Source organism: Halichoeres trimaculatus, unplaced genomic scaffold, assembly GCF_033239565.1.
Source record: "Halichoeres trimaculatus isolate MK-OKI-2021-1 unplaced genomic scaffold, fHalTri1.1 fHalTri1_scaffold_23, whole genome shotgun sequence".
Lineage (NCBI taxonomy): Eukaryota > Metazoa > Chordata > Actinopteri > Labriformes > Labridae > Halichoeres > Halichoeres trimaculatus.
In genome coordinates, this window is record NW_027437201.1 from 8,354,041 (window position 1) to 8,374,113 (window position 20,073).

General features: G+C 37.6%; 1 protein-coding gene across 1 annotated transcript in view; it reads right to left on the reverse strand.

The window, feature by feature from the left end:
- pcdh15b (protocadherin-related 15b) overlaps nucleotides 1-20,073 on the reverse strand; it is a 281,925-nt gene that overhangs the window by 83,532 nt on the left and 178,320 nt on the right. Inside the window, exons 23-26 of the mRNA XM_074662917.1 lie at nucleotides 18,822-19,064; nucleotides 13,368-13,484; nucleotides 10,444-10,584; nucleotides 7,620-7,732 (exon numbers count right to left, since the gene is read on the reverse strand). Coding sequence (XP_074519018.1) covers nucleotides 7,620-7,732; nucleotides 10,444-10,584; nucleotides 13,368-13,484; nucleotides 18,822-19,064 — 614 coding nt within the window. The remainder of the gene's footprint in view (nucleotides 1-7,619; nucleotides 7,733-10,443; nucleotides 10,585-13,367; nucleotides 13,485-18,821; nucleotides 19,065-20,073) is intronic.

Below are 20,073 nucleotides of genomic sequence, written 5' to 3' on the forward strand. Positions count from 1 at the left end.
CAAACTTCCTCCACAGCTTGTTAACTCTTTTACTGGATTACAGACCTGCAGAGGGAAAATGCTCAAACAGCAGGTTATGGCTGCAAAGCTACGCTCCACTGGCATTTGGTCTCAATGCACTATGAGCAATCTTTGTAAATGCTTAAGTGTGTTTATGCATGTTGGTCTCTATCTTTTTATATTACATTTAGAGGATGAGGGAAGCAGAAATGTTGGTTTATCACAACAAACATGCAGGAGGGAAACACTTTTTTGCACATTATCTATATAGAAAATACATTTTAAAACTCTCCACTACAAGATAGACGACAATTGCATACTAAATTTTGTCAGTAAGCAGTATTGTGGACTTATCAGTGCGTACAGTCTGTAATTGAGTTTTAAATTATACCCTAAGGATTAAAAATGAAACATTGGCTTTGTAAAGTAAAGTCTGACTCACACATACTCTATGTAGAAGAGATACATTTAAGGGGCAACATCTGGTTTTAAAAAATGAAGCCTAAATGGGAAATGCTAAAAGCTGCTAATCATGGAGAATCTGCACGAGGCAGGCTGCAGAATCACTGGAAACCATGAACACACCAACAGACTTTTACAGCATCAAAACGCATATTTACAGCCTGGTTCAAAAAACGTCTCGATTCGGAATTGCTGATTTTGCTATCAGGACACACTGTACTGTAATTTTTTCTAACTCTACAATTTAGAAGATGTTAAGATTGTTTGATAATCCAATCAGAGGCACAGCTCAGCTCACGTGACAGACGGACGCCCTACAGCTCATTGAAATGAAGCTCAAAGCTCAGGTCATATTCAATGTGGCTGCATGGATTGGCTTCATTTCACTGTATCAGAAACAAACATGTGACATAGTGGAGAATATGTGTATGTTATATAGTCTATGGGTACATCCTTGATGCTGAGGGTAGAAAAAAGGGGGCTACAGGTCTTTGTTTCTCATCCAGCATGACTGCCAAAAGTAGAAACACTAGCTTTAAGATTTTTTACCCAGGGAGGCTGTATTGTGCATTCACAAATTTCAATAGTTTCATGCCCTATAACAAGAAGGTGGACTTATGACGTAATGGTCATTGATGATAATTGGACACATGTGCGATCTCCACTTCTTATTTAGGACGCCCTGCCCTTTTGAAAAAAAACAGTTTGCCTGATGAAGGTCTGAGATCGAAACGTCGCACATATAGGATTTTCTTGCAAGTTAGTCAGTGTATGGGAGTCCACCTTCTTGTTTAAATTGTCTTTTTTCTCCGATATACCTGTCTTCTAAATTAGATGCACGAAGAACTCTCCTAAAATGTTTCATGCCCTCCACGGAAACTCATTCACATTTCACGCTACCCCGGTAAAATCAGCGTTCCAGTCAGGTGATCTTTTCTATCTAGCAACATGCTTATGAGTCAATAATGTCAAGTTCTTTTCAGTCTTTAGTCCCCCTCTACCACTATCTCACATTCCCCTATCCTCCAATTGATTTAAACAAAGCCATCAGCCATAAACCAGAAAGACTGGACTCCACGGGGGAATTTTGTACAGCCGCTGCTCACAGCATGTATCTGTCCATCACTAGGAATCTAACTGCAAAGGAGCTTGTGTAATGAATTTGTCACATCAGTTAATTTGTTTAAAAAATACATTAATATTTTTTTTACTCGTCTTTCTTAATTAAAATAAATTTGTTTTTACTTTTGCATATAAATATATAGATAGATATATTTAAATAAATAAATAAATATATAAAAAAGTTCATTATTCAAAAACAACAAGTGCAATTCCACAGGCATAACATTTATAGACAGAATATTCTTACCGTTTATTATCATGTTTATCTGTTTATTACTATTTATTATCAGTATTTTTTTTGTTCCAAAATTACTTTTACATCTGCTTGCAGCATTTTTTGCAAAAAATGCCCCAACCAACTGCTGTTTTCACTCTGCTGTTGGTTAAATTACAATTTAAAAACTAACAAACAGATGATATTTCAGCTATTTTTTAAGACCCTGAATCAAACACCATTTTTGAGTTACAGTTTGAGCTCATTCAGAAAACCTACAATGGATTTAAATACACTTTTTAAATCAATAAAATGCTTTACAGTAAAGTGTTAGATGAATTATTCACTTAAAGCAGATTTCTCCCTTATACAAAAATGGGAATAAATATTCAAGATTCAGCTTTGCCTGTAGCTAGAAGCCCCTCTGTCAAAATCCATGAAAAAAATAATTAAACTGCATTATTAAGCTCATAAAACCACACTGGTACAATGGTAAGCTTTCATTCAATAAAGCTGGGTTAATTAATTCAAAGCTGGTGCTGTGTAGTCTTTATGAACACAATGTGGAATTACAGGAATAAAGAACACTATCTCTCTCTCACACACACACAGACACTCACACATTAAAATGCAGGCAAAGAAATTTAAAATATAAAAGAGTCATTGGCAGCTGAAAACAACTAACCACAGCACACAAACATCAAACTGTATACCAGCATGTATTAATATAAGCTTGGTGTTTATCAATGAATAACGGCTTCTAAAAGGTGCACTACCACACAGTGAAGCAGACATACCTTTAGCTAGGGGCTATGTTACATATTCATAAATGCTGTATTATATGGCTGGCTGACATATTGCTTTCCCTCTATCGCCTCTAACCATTTTTTTCCTAAAATAGAGAAGAGCTTAGTATGAGAAACAAACAGTGACATCTTCAAATTTTGTCTGCAGTGTTTGGAAAATATGTCTGTTTTGGCACCCAAGTCCAATTACTCCCCCCGAACAAGCTCATTAGCTCAGAGCTTATGGTGTTTGAATAAGAAAGCTAAAAGCAACTAAAACGTTAACACTGATTTACATAAACACTCCTTCAGTGAAAGCATCAGCATTGACAGTTTGATTGTTGACGTTTCGTGTTATGAACTCACTGTCACAGAGGGAGCCGGGTAATTCCTGCATGATGCATGACAGATGGGAGAGAGGAAGTGAATTGTATCACAGGAAAAGCTGAAACGCAAACTGTGCATACAAAAACTGCAGCACTTTGATGTGTAATGAAGGTGGACAAGAAGAGAGGAAGAGATAGAAATGAAATACCACAATCTGAAAGAGAGAATAGAGGCATGACACAAAACTAATGCTCGTCACAAAAAGCTTGTTTGGATTGTTTGGGCTGAACAACAGTCATTTTCAAACATTTAGGAAACATGCTGTTTGGAGGAATCTTTCCTGCAATCTTCATCTGTGCCAGATATCTTTGATATTCTGCCTGTCAGAGGATGAAACAAATGGAAGGAGGCCAATCCATCTCCCTAAACGTCTTTGTGGGGGGAAAACCAACACATGGGGAGGCTGATAAACACTGCTTTGACAGGAAATTAGAAGCTACAGCAACTGGCAAAAATGAAAACCTATCAAGAACAGGGAAGAAAACAAGGTGGGGGGAGCGCTGAAAATGTTGATTTTTCTAATGAAAGATGCGATAAGATAGCACAAACGACAGATCAAGATAGAAAAGCAGAGAGGTAATAGCCGCACATTATTAGCCAATTTCACATCTGACCTCACTCAAAGCTCCCGGACCAACCAGCCAATCACAGACCAGAAAACCAGGTGTGACCCCGTGACCTCATAACACAAGCATCAACTGGAAGAGTTATAATGATGACTTGAGAGTGAGAGTGTGCAGAGGTAAGAGTGTCATTTATACGTGTCAATGAATCAAAGCCAGTGAGAACAAAGATAAATAAATCCTTCCCTTTACTGCAGCAGGAGTGTGGAGGAAAATACCTTTATTCATCCATGTGTGTGATTTAAAAAACAATGTTTGTCCTTAAATATATTTTTAGGCATTATATGCGCAGGTTTTTCTTTCTTTCTTTTTAATTTTTAATTTTTTGCTATTTATACACATTCCCCTTGCAGGAGAAAATCAGTGGCCACCAGGGCTTGATGCTAACTTTTTTGCTCACCAGCCATTGTGGCTAGTGGTTTCCCAGAGTTACTAGCCACACAGCATTTTCACTAGCCACAGTTTTGATGTTGGATAATCATGTTTAATGTCATTAAAACCGACAATGAGATGCTACAGTTTACTTGAGCTCCATTTAATACCTTTTTAAATGTAAATGACCCCTCTGCACACTCAGATCAAGACTACATAAACGTTCAAAGTTACAGGTCATTATCAGGTATTCAGTTTTGAAACAGTTGTGTGTAAGGCAGTGCTCCTTTAATATGAAAATGTGCAGTCTATTGAGACAAAGTTATATAAGAAGTGAACTTTTTTTAATCTAACCTTTAAAAAAAACAAACAAGAAGTTAATTTGGAAAAAAAGAAAAAAGTAAACTAAAGAATATTGAATACAACAGTGCTTTAAGAAAAGGTCATGTTATCATGATACCATTAATTTTTAAAGGATACGTAAAAAATGCATATACATTTAAAATTCAATTTATTATTATTTTAGTTTTTTTATTTAAATATATACAAATGAAAGCACTTGTGGTTAAAAAATTAACTATTAAAGTAACAATTTAAATGACCTGTTTCATTAAAAAAAACAACACTATGTACCTACACACCAGCCTCCAATCTTTAAATTGGATGTTGGCTTCTGTTTTGGGCACACTGTCAGTCTGTTTTCACTAATTTACACACACACACTAACACAAATAAAAGACGCTGTCTGTTTAACATTGATGGCTGTAACACCTGCAGACAGAATCAGTAGTGTTTTTTCCAGGATGAAGACACCATTTCCCATAAGCACCATCACCAGTTAGATTGCACGTGCAGAGCAGAGCCGGATCATAGATGTGTTCCTGCCGTTAGCCTCGTTAGCTTGTGCTCAAACACTCTCAGATTTAGCTTTCTTCTGCTTTTCTGTTTTTTGTTTTGTTTTTTTTTTGCCAATCCAGCTCCAGTGTCCACCATCACTAAAAAAAAATCCAAGCATCTTTTTCAAATCTTGCTTCTCACTCAGAAACTGTCTGTTTTTGTACATATCAAGCTGACAGGGGGAAAATGTGCAGATGCCACTCAGAGTCACGTATTTGTTTTTGTAGTAGCATATTGGATTTGAGTAATGATGGCAAACTAGCCAGGTTTGAAGAATACATTTGAATTTCCTCAGTAATATGAACAAAGGAAACATAAACCATCCGTTCGGAGCACCTTCTGTTTAGCTGCTGATGTGTGTAGAAGAGGTGATCTCTGGAAGCAGCCACTGAAGAGTGCAGAACCAACACTTCATGTGGGTTTGCATTTTTATGTCTTTAGTTTTTCAATGGTTATTAAAGGGTTGTGACGGAACAATTATGCCTTTTGCTTTCTTCCATCTGTGAAAAATTAAAACAAATTAATTCTGTTCTTTGCATGGTAAACCTCCCATTGCATGTTTTGATTACGCCTACTAATACCATGAATTAATCTGCATGATGGAAAACAAAAACCTCAGCTCACATCAAGAGGAAGAACTAAGAACCACACAGAAACTCGGATCTTTATGCATATCTTGATGGGATTGCAACATCTAGGTGGCTTCATTCCAAAAGGTTATCCATCCAGTAACCACAGTGTTTTAGTGCGTCTGTGTGTAACCTATCAGCCCCTTCAGTTCGTATCATGTTATTGAGAGCTCCTGGTGGTGAGATAACCACACCTTTTCTAGGGATTGGAAAACTTTGTTTAACATTAACATTCAAATCTCAAGGTGTATCTTCTTGTGTGCCAAGAGGAAATTTTGCTTTGTTTTAAATGTTTTTAAAGGCATTGTCAGCCAGGGTGACCTGGTGTTTACAAGTCACATGTGGGAAGATGTGGGCTAAATTTCTAAATAATGTCCATCTAATGGTGAAACATTAATATTTCTATTGAAACCAAGCTTATAAGATAAGATAAGTCATACTTTATTAATCCCCGGAGGGAAATTCAAGTTGTTTGGGCACTCTTCCAAGCAAAGAATTGTACACTCTGATGGCTGCAGGGAGGAATGATCTTCGGTACAATACATATACTACATTAATAACAAGTCGATTTGGTTGTACTCAGTATGCACTTTTTTCTCTCTTTAATTGAATTTTTCCAATTCAAAAGACAAGGGAATTCATTTGTCACAGGTAAATAATACTCATAAAAACTATTAAAATATCTACTTTAGAATTCAAAAAAGAAACCACATGTTGCTGGAAGCTTGTGAAATATTGTGATTGTATACATTCAGGGTATCAGCTATTTGTTGCGTTCAGTATATGTTTTTGGCTCTAAAAGGTCGACTTGTCTGTGCACAATTAAAGAATAAAAGGCGCAACAGTTTAACAGTTTATGCGAGCCGTTTCTTGAAGGTTTTACATCATAACACATGTCGCTTCACATCATATTCACTAGGGAAATACTGGATCAAGTTCCAAAAACACTTGCTGTAAATCACCCTGCAAAATCAACATGTTCCCAGCTCCTTTTTCTCCCAGAAACTTCATGTTTTTCAGACAAAATCTGCATTTTGGTGTCTAAGGCGGAAGTGGGGAGGACGCAGGTGACAGGTTGATAAACTCCTGATGCCACATCCATGTTGATATTGATTGAGAGCAGACACATGTAATGGCAATAGCCCTCTTTCAGCTATTGTGTTAAAATAATCTTGCTTTCAGAGGAGACTGCTGCACTTTGGAGAGCAAGAGTCAATCAAATGCGGGACATTGTTTCGATTTCAAAGTGATTAAAAATCTGTGTAGTCCCACACACAGAGGGACACCTGGTCACCTTATTCAGCTCAAAAATGAGTATATTCAACAATCATGGTTCAGTTGTAATAGCTTTAATAAACTGCTAATATGCTCCAGTTGCCAAAAAAAAAAAAAAAGGTAATGTGGTATATCTCAATGAGATCAAACATGTCTCAAGCACTTAATGAACTATTTAGATCTTGGCCCAAATTTGGAATTTAGATTTACTATTTTCTAGAATTTGGTGATACAGATGTGAATTTGTGCTTTTTACCAAATAAATTTCCATTTTTTATATTTTTCTTTCTGTGGGTGCAATACATGGTGGTGCAGTGGTTAGTGCTGCTGCTTTAAAGCAAGCCCCTGCCCCCCAGACACACACAAAGCCAAATGGAAAAAAAAATGATGAAGATGATGGAGGTGTTTACTAGTTATTATTATAAATCACATTTCCGTCTACTTTGCTGTCTTTCTACATCTCCCACTCGCCCTCTTATCAAGCCCAACACACCAACATAAAGTCAAGGTAGACGTCTGTCCAATATGAGGGAGCTATGTGCAAAAGTATAACTGCCATTTCTCTGCATCTTGAAATGCTTGCATGCTATACATGTAAATGTAATGTTGCCAAAGAAGTTTGATTAGAAAGAAAAAAGAAAAAAAAAACTTGAACAAACATTTCTCCCTGCTGACTCTCTGTACAGCATGAGACACACACATCTTTGAAAGCGCAGGCTCCTGGTTCTTGTATCAAAATGATTTTTAATGTTATCACCAGTAACAGCAGGTGTTGCCACAACAACCAGTGTTGAGATTCTTAACTCGCCCACATTGCGCTGTGTATGAATGTGTGTGTCTGACATGTGTGTACCTGTATTCTTCCTGAGTGAACACGGGAATGACAGAGGGCTGCAGGACTGTGATCTCAACCAGAGTTGTGTTTTCCTTTGGAGGCTCTCCATCATCATAGGCAACCACCACCAGCTGAAAATCAAACACACACACACACACACACACACACACACACACACACACACACACACACACACACACACACACACACACACACACACATACACCAGAACACACACAGAGACATGAAAAAACAGAGTCAAAACACTGAGCAGATGTCCACATGGATGCCAGTCCAGGTCTATGTGCAAAAACATTGCAAAGAAATCAGTTTGCATCTTTCTGCAGCCTGCAGACAGTGGACACAGCTGAATTAACAGATGCAGCCAATGCATGACCGGTTCATAATAACTAGACATATTTCTAAATCTCTGCAATCTCAAAGCTCTTTATTTGCCGGGGATTTGGAGAGTAGCATAAGTGCATATCCCACCGGCCTGCTTATTTTCTCTTCTCTGCTTTTCTTCTTTATTTAATTGGAGGATAACCACTGTTAACTAGACCCAGGGGACTCTTAATGAGGGGAAAACTTGAACATTAGGCCAGTTCAATATTGCATTTCTTTCCTCTTATTTGGCCTGTAAATTGATTCTATTATTGCATTGTCCTTTTGTATATTCAATCAGTGACCCACAGTTTAGTGCAGCACTGAATGCATACGTAAAAACTCAGAGAGGCTGCTTTTACAAGAGTTGGCTAGGTGCCTTGATCAGCAACACAATACTCTTTACCCAGTACCAAAGATCTGAAACTGTTTCATTTTAGATCTCTATTCTTGCACTCTTTAATGCATGCTGTTTTTCTGAAGATACCTTGAGCGCCTGAACTTTCCTTTGATGCGACAAAATTAGGCAGATGAGCTACATGAGTTCATCTGAGCGCGTCTGTCCTTGTTAAGTTGTTACCTTAGCTGCTGTTTATCTCAGCCAGAATCCTAAAAAACATAACAAAATGTTGGAAGAAATCATTCGGTTTTGAGTTATTTGGAGCAAATGAGGTAGAATGAATCCCCTGGGAGACGTCTTCAGAGGACGCTGAATCCTTGTTGTGTTAATTAGATCCCAATGAAAAGATGAAATTAGCAAAGCCCAGAGCCCCATTAAGGAATGCAGCGAGAGAAGGCAGGTTTGGATGGGGATGTATTAGAATTCTCAGCTCAAAGACACCTTAATTTATGTGAAAGAAAAAAATCTGACAGTGATGATTGTATGAATTTTTAATGACTCAGTTTATGGGATGTTGTCTCAATACTCTGCCCACTTAAAACCAGAATCCAAAACAGCATAATAAAGCTGAATGGGATAAATCTGTTCTAGTAGTGATGTCTCAATTGTGCTGGAGCCTTAAGTCCAATATATGAAGTTAAATAAAATCAATGTGATTGGCTGGAAATAACATAAAGTGACAGTGCATGCTAAGTCACAGTGAGACAGTTTGATGGACAAGGGTTTTATACTTTTTTGTGTGTTATTACTGATCTATTTGGAGAATATTACACTGATGGTCTGCAGGTTTTCAGTTCAGTTGTGCGAATAATTCACAGGCACGTCATGCAGAGTGCCACTATATTCCCATTATTAATTTTTCTCTTGATTTTGCTCATTTTTGTTTGTTTTACTGAGAAAACATCAATACCAACTTGCAGCTGCATGTCTATGAAATGTCTGGATTTTAATTATGAACAGTTTCCCCATCTGAGACTAGAACCAATTTTCTAGCACAGCTTAAGAAAAGGAAAAAAAACAACGACAACAAAAAAAACATAGGAACCACCTTGTCAAGTAGAATTCTTTTTTTTCTTTTGTCCTACCAAAAGGTCTATTTGACAAACAGCTGTAATCAACAAACTCTCTCAGTGTGGCAAAGAAACTGGATATGACTGACAGTTTGGTACAGTGGCCAGTAAGTGTCAGATGACTTGCAAAAGCAAAAAGACAAATGCAAACAGTATAACACAAGATGAAAATCAGAGCCAGATGAAAATACATAAAGTCGGGAGCAACGTTATCATATCATGATTTGAAATCAGCTGAAAATTCATAACTACTCCAGTTTAAAGTCAACGTTACTGGAGAATAATTGTGTCATGAGAAAGGAGCTATAATGTGAACAGTAGGAAACTATCGGGTCTATAGAATAAAGTCATAATGTCACAAGTTAAGTTGGAATGTTACATGCTTGAAACTATAATGTATGGAGATGAAAGCCTTAAAGTCATGACTTTAAAGTTGTAAAACCACAAGAATAAAGCTGCCATGTCACAGTTTAAAAATGTAATGTTATGTTATTTAAGTTTGACGCTGTAGTATTTAAAGATGAATGTACTTTAATGGGGACAAAGTCATACATAAGGACATCAAAGTTTTACTTTTGAAAAAAAAAAATCTTAAATTACTTTACTCAATCATTTTTGGATGAATTGTGTGACATATCTAAAGAACAGCCAGGTATACAAATCTAAATGAAGATTGAGCACGTTGTGAAGCTAACCTTAATATTACAGTTTCAATACTATCAAATTTTAACTTTATTCTTGAAGTTGTATTTAATTTATTACTTTTGTTACAACTATGAATGCTGGACCAATTGGATTTGGGCAGTGCAGAATGAATTGGTGGATGTATATTATTTACTCTTACACATACTATGTGCCACCTTTACAAAAGTCAGTGCTCCAGTCAGGTCCAGTCAGTACTCCAGACATGGCACACACTCTTAAGGGTCTAGACATGTGACCTAGATCTCTGTTAATCCACTGAAGAACTCCCTATGTGAATACTTACACTGAACTTAAGGTTGGGCTCCTCGTTGAGGTTGACTCTGGTTACTACATGTCCCGTCTTCTCCTCCACATCGAATATACTGGCAGAGTATGGATGAGCCTCCTGATCCACTTTATAGCGCACTTGACCCGCTGGAGTGCCCTGTAAAGAGAACAAGTGCTCTTAGGATGACACATATAGATTAATGCTCTCTTAAATGCTGTCCCACTTACAAAAGTTAGGGGAAAGCAGCATAAAAAAGAACAGCACGGTAATGATAGTGTAATAAATGTCATAGCATTTAGTATTCATAGTGATTAAATTGGGCCTAAATGTCAGATTTTGTGTCCCTGTCTCCAAACATACGAAGGAGCTAAAATCACCACTTGGGATAAATGAGGTCCTAGCTTATGCAGCCTAATGATCATGAATAAAACTCCTAAAGTGGATAATGAGTGGCCATCAACTCGTGAGGATAATTTGGCTCTAAATGTCAGGAAATAAATAAAAATTGCAAAATTACATCAAGAAAGTTCTCTTGTGGTTATTTATCTATTAATTATATATTTTTAAAAAATACAACCAAGAAAACCTCACTGAGCTGAAGAAACTCCTGACAAACACATAATTCAAAAAAATGTCTATATTTATGCATAAATATTGGATCATATGACAAAAAGTCATCAGTCAGAATATTTACAGGCTAAATCAACTTTCTCTAGCACCCTCAGTCTGCTTTTAAAAACACTGTGATGATGCATGCATGCATAAAACATCACTAAAATCAATCAAAGGTATGGAAGTAGCATCAACAAGTCTGTTCTTTGCAGCAATAATAAAAAAAAACATGACTCATTTCTGAAATGATAAACCAAACACAACCAAAACTTTGTTATGAGTGTTTGAATGTGAAGCTTAAAAGACGGAGAATCATCAATTAGAAATACCAGGTATGAGTAAGAAAACAGGCTCAATTTCATCGCCCTGAGTCATTGTTTCTGAGTGTGTAAACATTACAAGTTTTGTTTAATCAAGTTTTAATATCAGTTTTGACTTATGGAAGGTTTCTTGGGCATTATCAAAAGTTTTTTGTTAGTGGCAGAGGGCCTAACACCAAGAGTCTAGGTTAAAGCAAAGCAGTAAATAACAGTGTCATCTGCATAAAAAGGAAAATTTGCATTAGGAATATTATGACCAGTGCTGCTGATACAAATTGTAAGCAACAGTGGTCCCAAGACGAAGCCAAGAGGTACACCAAAAGGCTTGCAAACACAATATAAATATATGATTACATTTTTTTCTGCATGTTCATGGTTGCTTTGTGTAAAACAATCTCTATCTGGATTTCCCTAACAAGCCCTTTCAGTGATTGGTCTGTTCAAAGAGATTACTGATGCTAAAATGGACCAAGAGACTCAAGTCTGAGGTGATGCAAAATGAGCAGAGGTTGAGCAAATCAGAATCTGGAATGAGCTGGGAAAGTAAATTGTAATTCTAATTAAAATATCAAACTTGAGATAACATCCTAAGATTTGCAAAACACTTTTTGTCAATTATTCACCCAAAAATCTGAGCAGCTGGTAGCTGTTTGGTAAACATAGCTAGCCTTATTTGTTTGCTCCATTTTTCTCTTGTTGTTTCTCTGTGTGGTTAAGATATCAGATAAGAAAACTATCATTTGTTTAAAGCTCTGTTTCGCGTTGGTAAGATTAGAGCTTGTTCATCCGTCTTTTGTTTGGTGTTTGGGCACTACTTATCTCTGAATTCAAAACATCAGCTACTTTATATGCAAATCAAGATGTTTCTAAGGTCAGAGTTTTATTTAAAGAATGTTACGGCAACACCTGAAAAAGTTTCAGTGCCAGAGGAGAAGTGCCGAAATGATGTTGAACAGTGAAAAAAAACATCATTGGATTATACAAAAAGTAAACAGTTATCCTTGTTTTATTTCATAACTTCCTCTTAAAGGAGTGAGATTTTGTTAAAGCAGTGCACTTATTTCTGAGCTGTCTGTTCCAGTGTGAGCTTTCCTGAGATAACAGCGTGTAGTGAGTCAGCAAAACTCTGCTGTGACAAATGCTTATGGAGATTTGTACTTAAGAGGTAACTCTTGGGTCTGAAGGGGATAAATGGCGCTTACACCTAAATATTAAATGCACTGTGCATCCAGGGCTGTTAGGGTGGTATTTAGTGCCTAGTATGAGCACCAAGTGCCCTTAAAGCAGAGAGTCTGAACATTATAATGAAACTTTTTGACCCAGGAGAGTCTATCTGGATGCTTTAAGCTCAGGACTGAATCAATTCAGCTGATGCTGGAAAGCACATAAGTCAAAGGAACATGAGACTTGTAAAAATGCTTATGGGGAAGCCAGAGCAGAAGATTTCAAACAGAAATAAGATCATGGCCTCTTGAGCAGTGATGCAGAAAGTTTTTCTTTTTTCATTAATATTTACTTATGATTCACTGTACAGTGAAACTGAAGATTTACCAGTTGGTTAATTTCTGTTTCAGATCAAATTGGAGCAATTTCTTCCACAGCCGCTCTGCAGATCTGCATCTAAATAAAAAGGCTGTGTGACTCAGCAAATCACCAAGAGCAAGAGTCACACTGCACTTAGACCCCAGCATGAGCATTTCATTACCTTTAGAACCTAAAGTTAACTGCACCAGACTGTCTAATAGCTCACAATGGAGCTCTAAAGAAACGGACCTTCATTTCACGGCACACACAATAAACAAACTGATATTACAAAATGGGTTTGGAGTTGAAAGACCAACTGTGGGATCACAGAGTGCTACAGTAGGCTAAAAAAATGAGCAAAACACATTCAAAACACACACAAAGAGAGACAAGCATCATTATCTTGCATCATTGCCACACACAATTTGAGAAACAGACTGTGAAAAGCATTTTGATTGAATATCAGCAGCTGGAAATGCTCACCGCGGGGTCAGAGTCATTGGCCATCACTGTGGTGACGATGGTTCCCTTGACTGCATTAGGGGCAACCGCGCCTCGGTACACTGACTGGCTGAATACAGGGGGAAAGTCATTCATGTCCTGGGGAGAGATATACACAAACAAAAACATATTAAAAACCGTGTTAGCATATTAAAGAGAAAACACACCCAGCTTTGTTGATTTTGTTTCTGTTTTACTGCAGATCACAGCTTCAGCTGCTCACTAAAACAAGCAGACTTGGTGTAATGTCTGTATCTCGTACACGAGGGAGAAACCAAACAGCTGTTAGTCTGAATTCTGAGTGAAGTCCGTCTCCTGACTTTAATTTAAACACATGTCACAATAATAGGTAATGAAATGCAGATAGCATCCAACCAGATAATTGTTCTGTCTTTATTTTCCTATTTTTGCAATTGCATGTCATTTTTATTCAGTTTGGATAAAGGGCTACAATAGGGGCCCACCTGCACACACATCCAATTACTGTCTTGTTTAGAAACTGTTCTTGCCTGGAGACATCACAGAATATGAGCAGTATTACATGCGACACAGTTTTTTTTTTTACCAGGTATCCGTTCAGGTTTTACCCTTAAAACCAAATGAGATGCTGAAGTCGGCCTTGTTAAGAAAATAACTAACAAATGTTTTAGTAACTAAGTTGAGCCAAAAACAGCTGGGGAATTGAAATACAGATTGACATCTAGGTAGCTGAGGGTATTTTTAAATTAACCAGACACTGTGAAAGAATCAATGAGAGCATCACACCTTTAGGAGAGGGGGCAATGCCTGACTCAATCTGGACACTGACTTTGTGTTGAACCTGGGCAATGGGAGGTGCTGTGTGTGAGCTAGGGATGCACTGATACCCATCCTGGTATGGGTGTATCGATTGGAAGGGGCTGATCCATGGTGCCGATCCAGGCAACCAGCTTTCTCCCTTTTTTTTCTTACCTGCGCTTTTGGATACTTGATTTGGAAAGTTTCCTCACAAACATCTTCTTTGATTTTTTGCTAATTATCAGTCACGCACAGGGTAAATTTTTTACAATCGAATATTAATTTTTGCACATTCTGAAGCATGATTTTTACCAAGCTGCTAAATGGACATTATCTTGCTTGGCTCAAAGTGAGGTTGCCACAAAAACTGCTCCCCCTGGTGACTGGCTGCAGCATAGGTAAAAAAAAAATCCAGCTCTCCAGTCATTCCAGATGGGCTGTAGTCAAACTTTAAAAAATTCTTACACCTCGTAGAAATGTTTCTCACGTCCGATTGTTGTGGTGATTTGAAGATATCATTTGACTGCCTTGTATTCGAGTCCCCTTTTTTCAGAAAAGTTTTGTTTTCATTAGTTATACGAGGTTAAAAATGGATTTTATGTCACGTTTGACAATGATTGACAGCTGCCGTTCTTGTGAATTTTTTTCAGGGATAGTGAAATGTGGGGAGCTAGAGTCAAGAAGTGATTAGACTCTCGAAAGAAAAAAAAAACTATTATATTTGTCACCCAGCTCCACTCAGATTCTCCCAGAATTCCTCACAGTCTCTACTGCGTAGACTCTGGTTCCACAACTGCTACCAATGGCGGCACCTGTGATGGGGGTATTTTGGCTTCAAAACCGTACATTGGTAAATAAGTAACTTCGGTGACTCCATGTACTCATTTTTTGGCCTTTTACCTAACCATTACCAGTCTTATCCCACAGTAAAGCATGCAGGTTATTATTAAACACTGGTATCTGATTGGTATCAGCATTGGTATTGGAACCAGAAAAGTTGGATTGGTGCATGCCTAGTGTGAACAAGTAAAAGTGTACAACTTTATCAAATGAGCTCATTTATTCATGAACACCAACTACACCGCTCAGTTTATAATTCATGAAGGGGAAATCTGGGTGTAGTTTACTGCCACTATTGTGAGCAGCTCCAAATCCGAGAGGTGCTGAGAGATGCTGAAATGGCCCTAATGAAAAACTTTTCGTGAAAGAATGAACATGAGCTAGTTCATTTTGACTTAGATGGGGCCCAGATGGCGCACTGTCTTCTCTATCATTAAAGGCATGAAAAGCCCCAAAAATATCTTTAAAAAAAATTAACAACTTGACTTACACTTCAATGACAGGTCTGAATAACTCATTTCTCTATCAGCACACCCTGAACTGTGTTTTTACAACTTCCACATTGGTTTCATATTTTTAGACCAGAGATTGCTGCTAAGGCTCAGTGAATGGACTTAGCTAGCAAGCCGTTCACGACCGTCACAAAAGTTCAAATAATTTGTTTTGCTGAGGGTTTGAATTTTCTTGTCTTTTCCATGTCCAATCCGTTGACACCTGCACTACGGCTACTCAGTATGGAGGACAAGAAGTGTTTTCGTTTCACCTTTTTTGAGGAGCTGTCATATCATCAAACTTTGTAAATTAAATGTTTTGTCTATAGAAAAAAAAATCCATTTATCTGTGGATGGAATAAATTGGATGGTCACAGGACAGTGGGTCCTTTTCTTTAAATCACTGCAGATGTCAGCACTACTAGAAAACAGCTCCAAGTTTGAGAAGAGGGACACCATGGAAATGGAAAAATAGTGTTACTGATTGTTCTTTGCTGTGGCTGAATGATGGATTTCAAAACTTGTGTCACAGTTGTCAAATTGAGACGCCAAAGAAAAAGAAGGTAAACAAAGGTGGTGTGAAACAGAGAGAAATTGGAAGCTTATTGCCAGAATGTCTGTGCATCACGACAGGGAGATGAATCTGCCATAGCTTTTCAACAAGTGTCACAAATGTTCAACAGCATGCAAACAGCTGTTATATCCAGTGAGTCCCAGTATAGCAGATACAAATAGATCAGAGGCAGTGAGCACTCCTGCTGTAGCCTTTCAGTAACACAGGGAGGGAAACAAAAGCAGGATTGAGTGGTGTTTCTGGGGACTGTAATACATTCCCTCTGAGTAGTGTTTTTCTTTTACTTAGAACAGCAACAAAAAAAGTTTAAAGCAGTTGAATAAAAGATAGATTTAAAGTCTTGCAAGTGCTGTGCATCACAAAAATTTAAGAGTACCATTTTAAGGATCTTTTTTTCGGATAATAGTGCTTCAAGAGGCAATTTTGTCTGATGATATGTTTAAAAAATCAGTGTGGAGTAGAAATGGGTGATTTGGCCTTGTTTTGAAACAACTTAAAAACAGGACATAGCTCAAGATGTCTGTTTTGGGGCTTTCACAAAATCAGAATTCAACTTCATGATTAATGTGCCCCCAAAAGTTCACAATCATAAAAATACTGCAATTTTTATTGGGAACTTTTGAAGAAAATTGTATGGGTGGGATGAATTGTCAACTTTAATACTTATTTCTTCTTTGGACTCAACTCAAAATACCTTCTCTGTTCAGGCAGGTAGAAAGAGACTGGAATTATTACTGTCGACAAAATGAGCAAGAATGAACAAGTACACAAATTATAAACAGTGAAAAGCGAAAACCTACAATGTCACAATATGCCAACTAAATTAAAATTATTAGCCGGTGAAGGGACGGGGAGCTCTTGCATGAGACTGTAGACAACAAACCACACGATAGCTTTTGTTAAATGTGAATTTCTCTCCCTTTTGAAGTCACTGTGGTTCCACATTTCCTGTAGACTGTAGAGTCCACAAACAAAGTCTCTTTTTAGAACTCCCAAAGGGGTGAGGAAACTTATTTGGGTTTTCCCGTAGAGTACTTTGCTATGGTTCGACATATCCAATATGATTTGCACTGCAGTGAGAACCACTCACTAACCAGCTGACATCGTCTTCTTTTATTGCATCCTCTTTGTCTGATCTCTGTTTAATGATGGGCCTGTTACTTTCACAGTATTGCTGGTATTACCATTTACTCAGTGACAGAACAATATCAACATTGCATTTGTTAACACAGCTGTTATAATCAAAATCTCTGTATATAGGTAGTCAGTAGTGTTGTAAGTCCTTTGTTCAAATAGATGTCGTGTCAGTGACATCACCCATTTGTTACTGATGCAGGGTTTTGAAGCCCATCATCAACAGATGCCATATTGGAAATGTTAAACTAACTTTGGATAAGGTAATAAAGGTGAGCCCTTTGACCTCTTTATAGAAAGCTATACGTTCCTATATGGGCAAAACTTTTAAGTGTAGTAAAATGACAAGTCATGAAAAAATCACCTCCCATAGTGCCACCAAAACATTTTTTTAAACATATATTTTGCTGCAAAAATCTGCTCTTGAAGAACTGCAATTTTTAGCTTTTCTGCACTGGCATCATAATGTCACTGTCTACTGTGGATTGTATGATCATGGTGACCAAATGAAGGAGTCAATAGGTATGTCTAAACCCACCATCCCGTCAATGTTGATGCACTGAGGCCTTCCAGAGATTGCAGGGTAGTTACATTTTGAGGTTCCTTGAATGTTAAGTTACCCTTTATAAATTACGAACTGATCTGAAAACCAAGGGTTTTATACCCAGTGAAACGGCTTTTTAAAATGTCCATGGCCACCAAAGAAAAGCTTTTCGAAAAAGATTGAAAGGAAGAAGGTTTTTCCCCAATTATTGAATTTTTTAACATGCAATTAGAGATGACCTCAAAGAAATGCTGAGGAAATCAATGGTTCTGTCCTCTTTTCAATCTCGAAACAAAGACTCTGTCAAAATTACAAAAAAAAAGATATTTCCTAAAACATTACTGTCAAATTTAAATTTTTATCTAAGTGAGATCTTAAACATCAAGACCAGACTTGACCCTCTTTAAAAACTGTAATGGGATGGATTTGTTTAGACATTCTTTCAATCTGGTAACTACAGTTGAATTAAGTACAGTTTTACTACAGCAGTTTACGTCAGTATCCATGAACTTGGGTTCACAGGACTGTTGCAAGCATTGTGTGAAATCAATAAAATAACCTGATTAGAAACAGCCAGAGTTCCACACATTCCCACAAATTTCAATTTTTGACCACATTGTTGCAAATGCTTTGCTTTTGTGTTTCTCTTTAAAGTTTCATCTTTTCATCATCTTTTCTTTATTCGTCCCACTCTTCATCAAAAAAATTGTAGCTGTCACGGTCAACACATTTAACCTCTGACCAAAACTGAGCATAAAGAAAACACAAGGCTTTGTCTAAGATGGCCATGGGCTCGGTCACTAATACGTCAACTAGCTTGCAAAGATAGAGATCAAGAGATGTTTGTTTGTAACTCACAATGCAATGACGTCAACTGCCATGAACGTTGGCACAACTGTTAACTTCTTGAAGAAGTCAGCATTTCTCAACTTTATGTTGCGTTAAAATCAATAAACTTCCATCACTGACTTGTTCCTTGAACAGAAAAAGGAACTAGAAAGACAGGCACGTTGGCCTTATCCTTCTGTGCTAACCCTTCCAGAGACACATGGGGAAACACATGCCCACACACTCACCATGATTCTGACGGTAACAGAGGCGAGTCCAGGAGGCATGGATCCTTCAGTGTCCGTGGCCTCCACAGTGAAAGTGTACGTGGGTTCTGAGTCAGACAGAGACAAAGCCTCGAAGTCCAGAACTTCTCGTACTGACACGTCTCCTGTCACTGGGTTGATGCGGAAAAGTTGAAAGATCTCCTGGTCCAAGCCTTCACTTCTGATTCGATACGAGAGGTTGGAGCCGAGGTCAGCATCTATGGCCTGCAGAGGAAGGAAAGAAGGGAGTGTGAGAGGGAGGAAGAAAGTAATATTACAGCCTTGTGGATTTTATGGCTAGTTGAATTTTTCATATTTGCCAGGAGGATAATGTGAAACAGCATCTACATGAGCTGGAGCGAGTGACAGACTGGAGTGTTTTCATTAGGTCAGGGTTGAGTTGGTGTGGCTGAAACACCTGTGGAAGAAAAATGAGTGGTCCGGCTGCTGGTCTGCTTCATATTTTCTCTCTGTTAGTATTTTGCTTTATAGCTGTGGGGAACAGCTGCCTTTTCCCCCTTTTTTGCATTCCACTGTGGTTTTTTAATGTGGTCAAATTAAAAATCTGGCTTTTGATGACATTAGTAGTGCAGACTGGAATGCTAAATAAAACCAATTTGGTGATTTCAAAGTGGGTAAAGATAGAAACTCTTAAAAGAACTTTGATGAAAGGTTATTGCATGGACTCATTAACCTAACCAACTGGTCTGAAGTAAATTAATTGGACCAAAAAACTCTGAAATGTAGGCAACTTGGTTGAAACCTTACTATTCCCTATTTTTTCGCCTGGTTTCTGACATTTGGTTTCTGGTATTTGATTTTAAATAAATCTATATTCATGAATTTTACATGATGATGTCATCTTTTTGTGTAATTGTTTTGATTTGCAAAAGTGCAGTAACCTGATAATAAGAATAAAATAATAATAAAACTCGAATAGTCAGTAGTCTGAGTAGTATCAGCTGGCTTTGATATGTACAGGAAATTAGAGTAAAATAGGGTCTGTGCAAAAACACATTTAGTGACGTCTTAATGTTCGACCATTTTCACGTATTAGCTTACAAGTGCCACTCATATTCAGAGAAATGTCATTAAGTCTAACTAGCACAGAAAGTCCTCTCAATGTGGAAAAGATCACAAAATCAGTCAGACCTCTATTCAACCAACAAGTGTTTTCAAAGATGTCCGACAAAGTTTCCATTTTTTTCCTTTCACAAACTGAACTAAAATATGT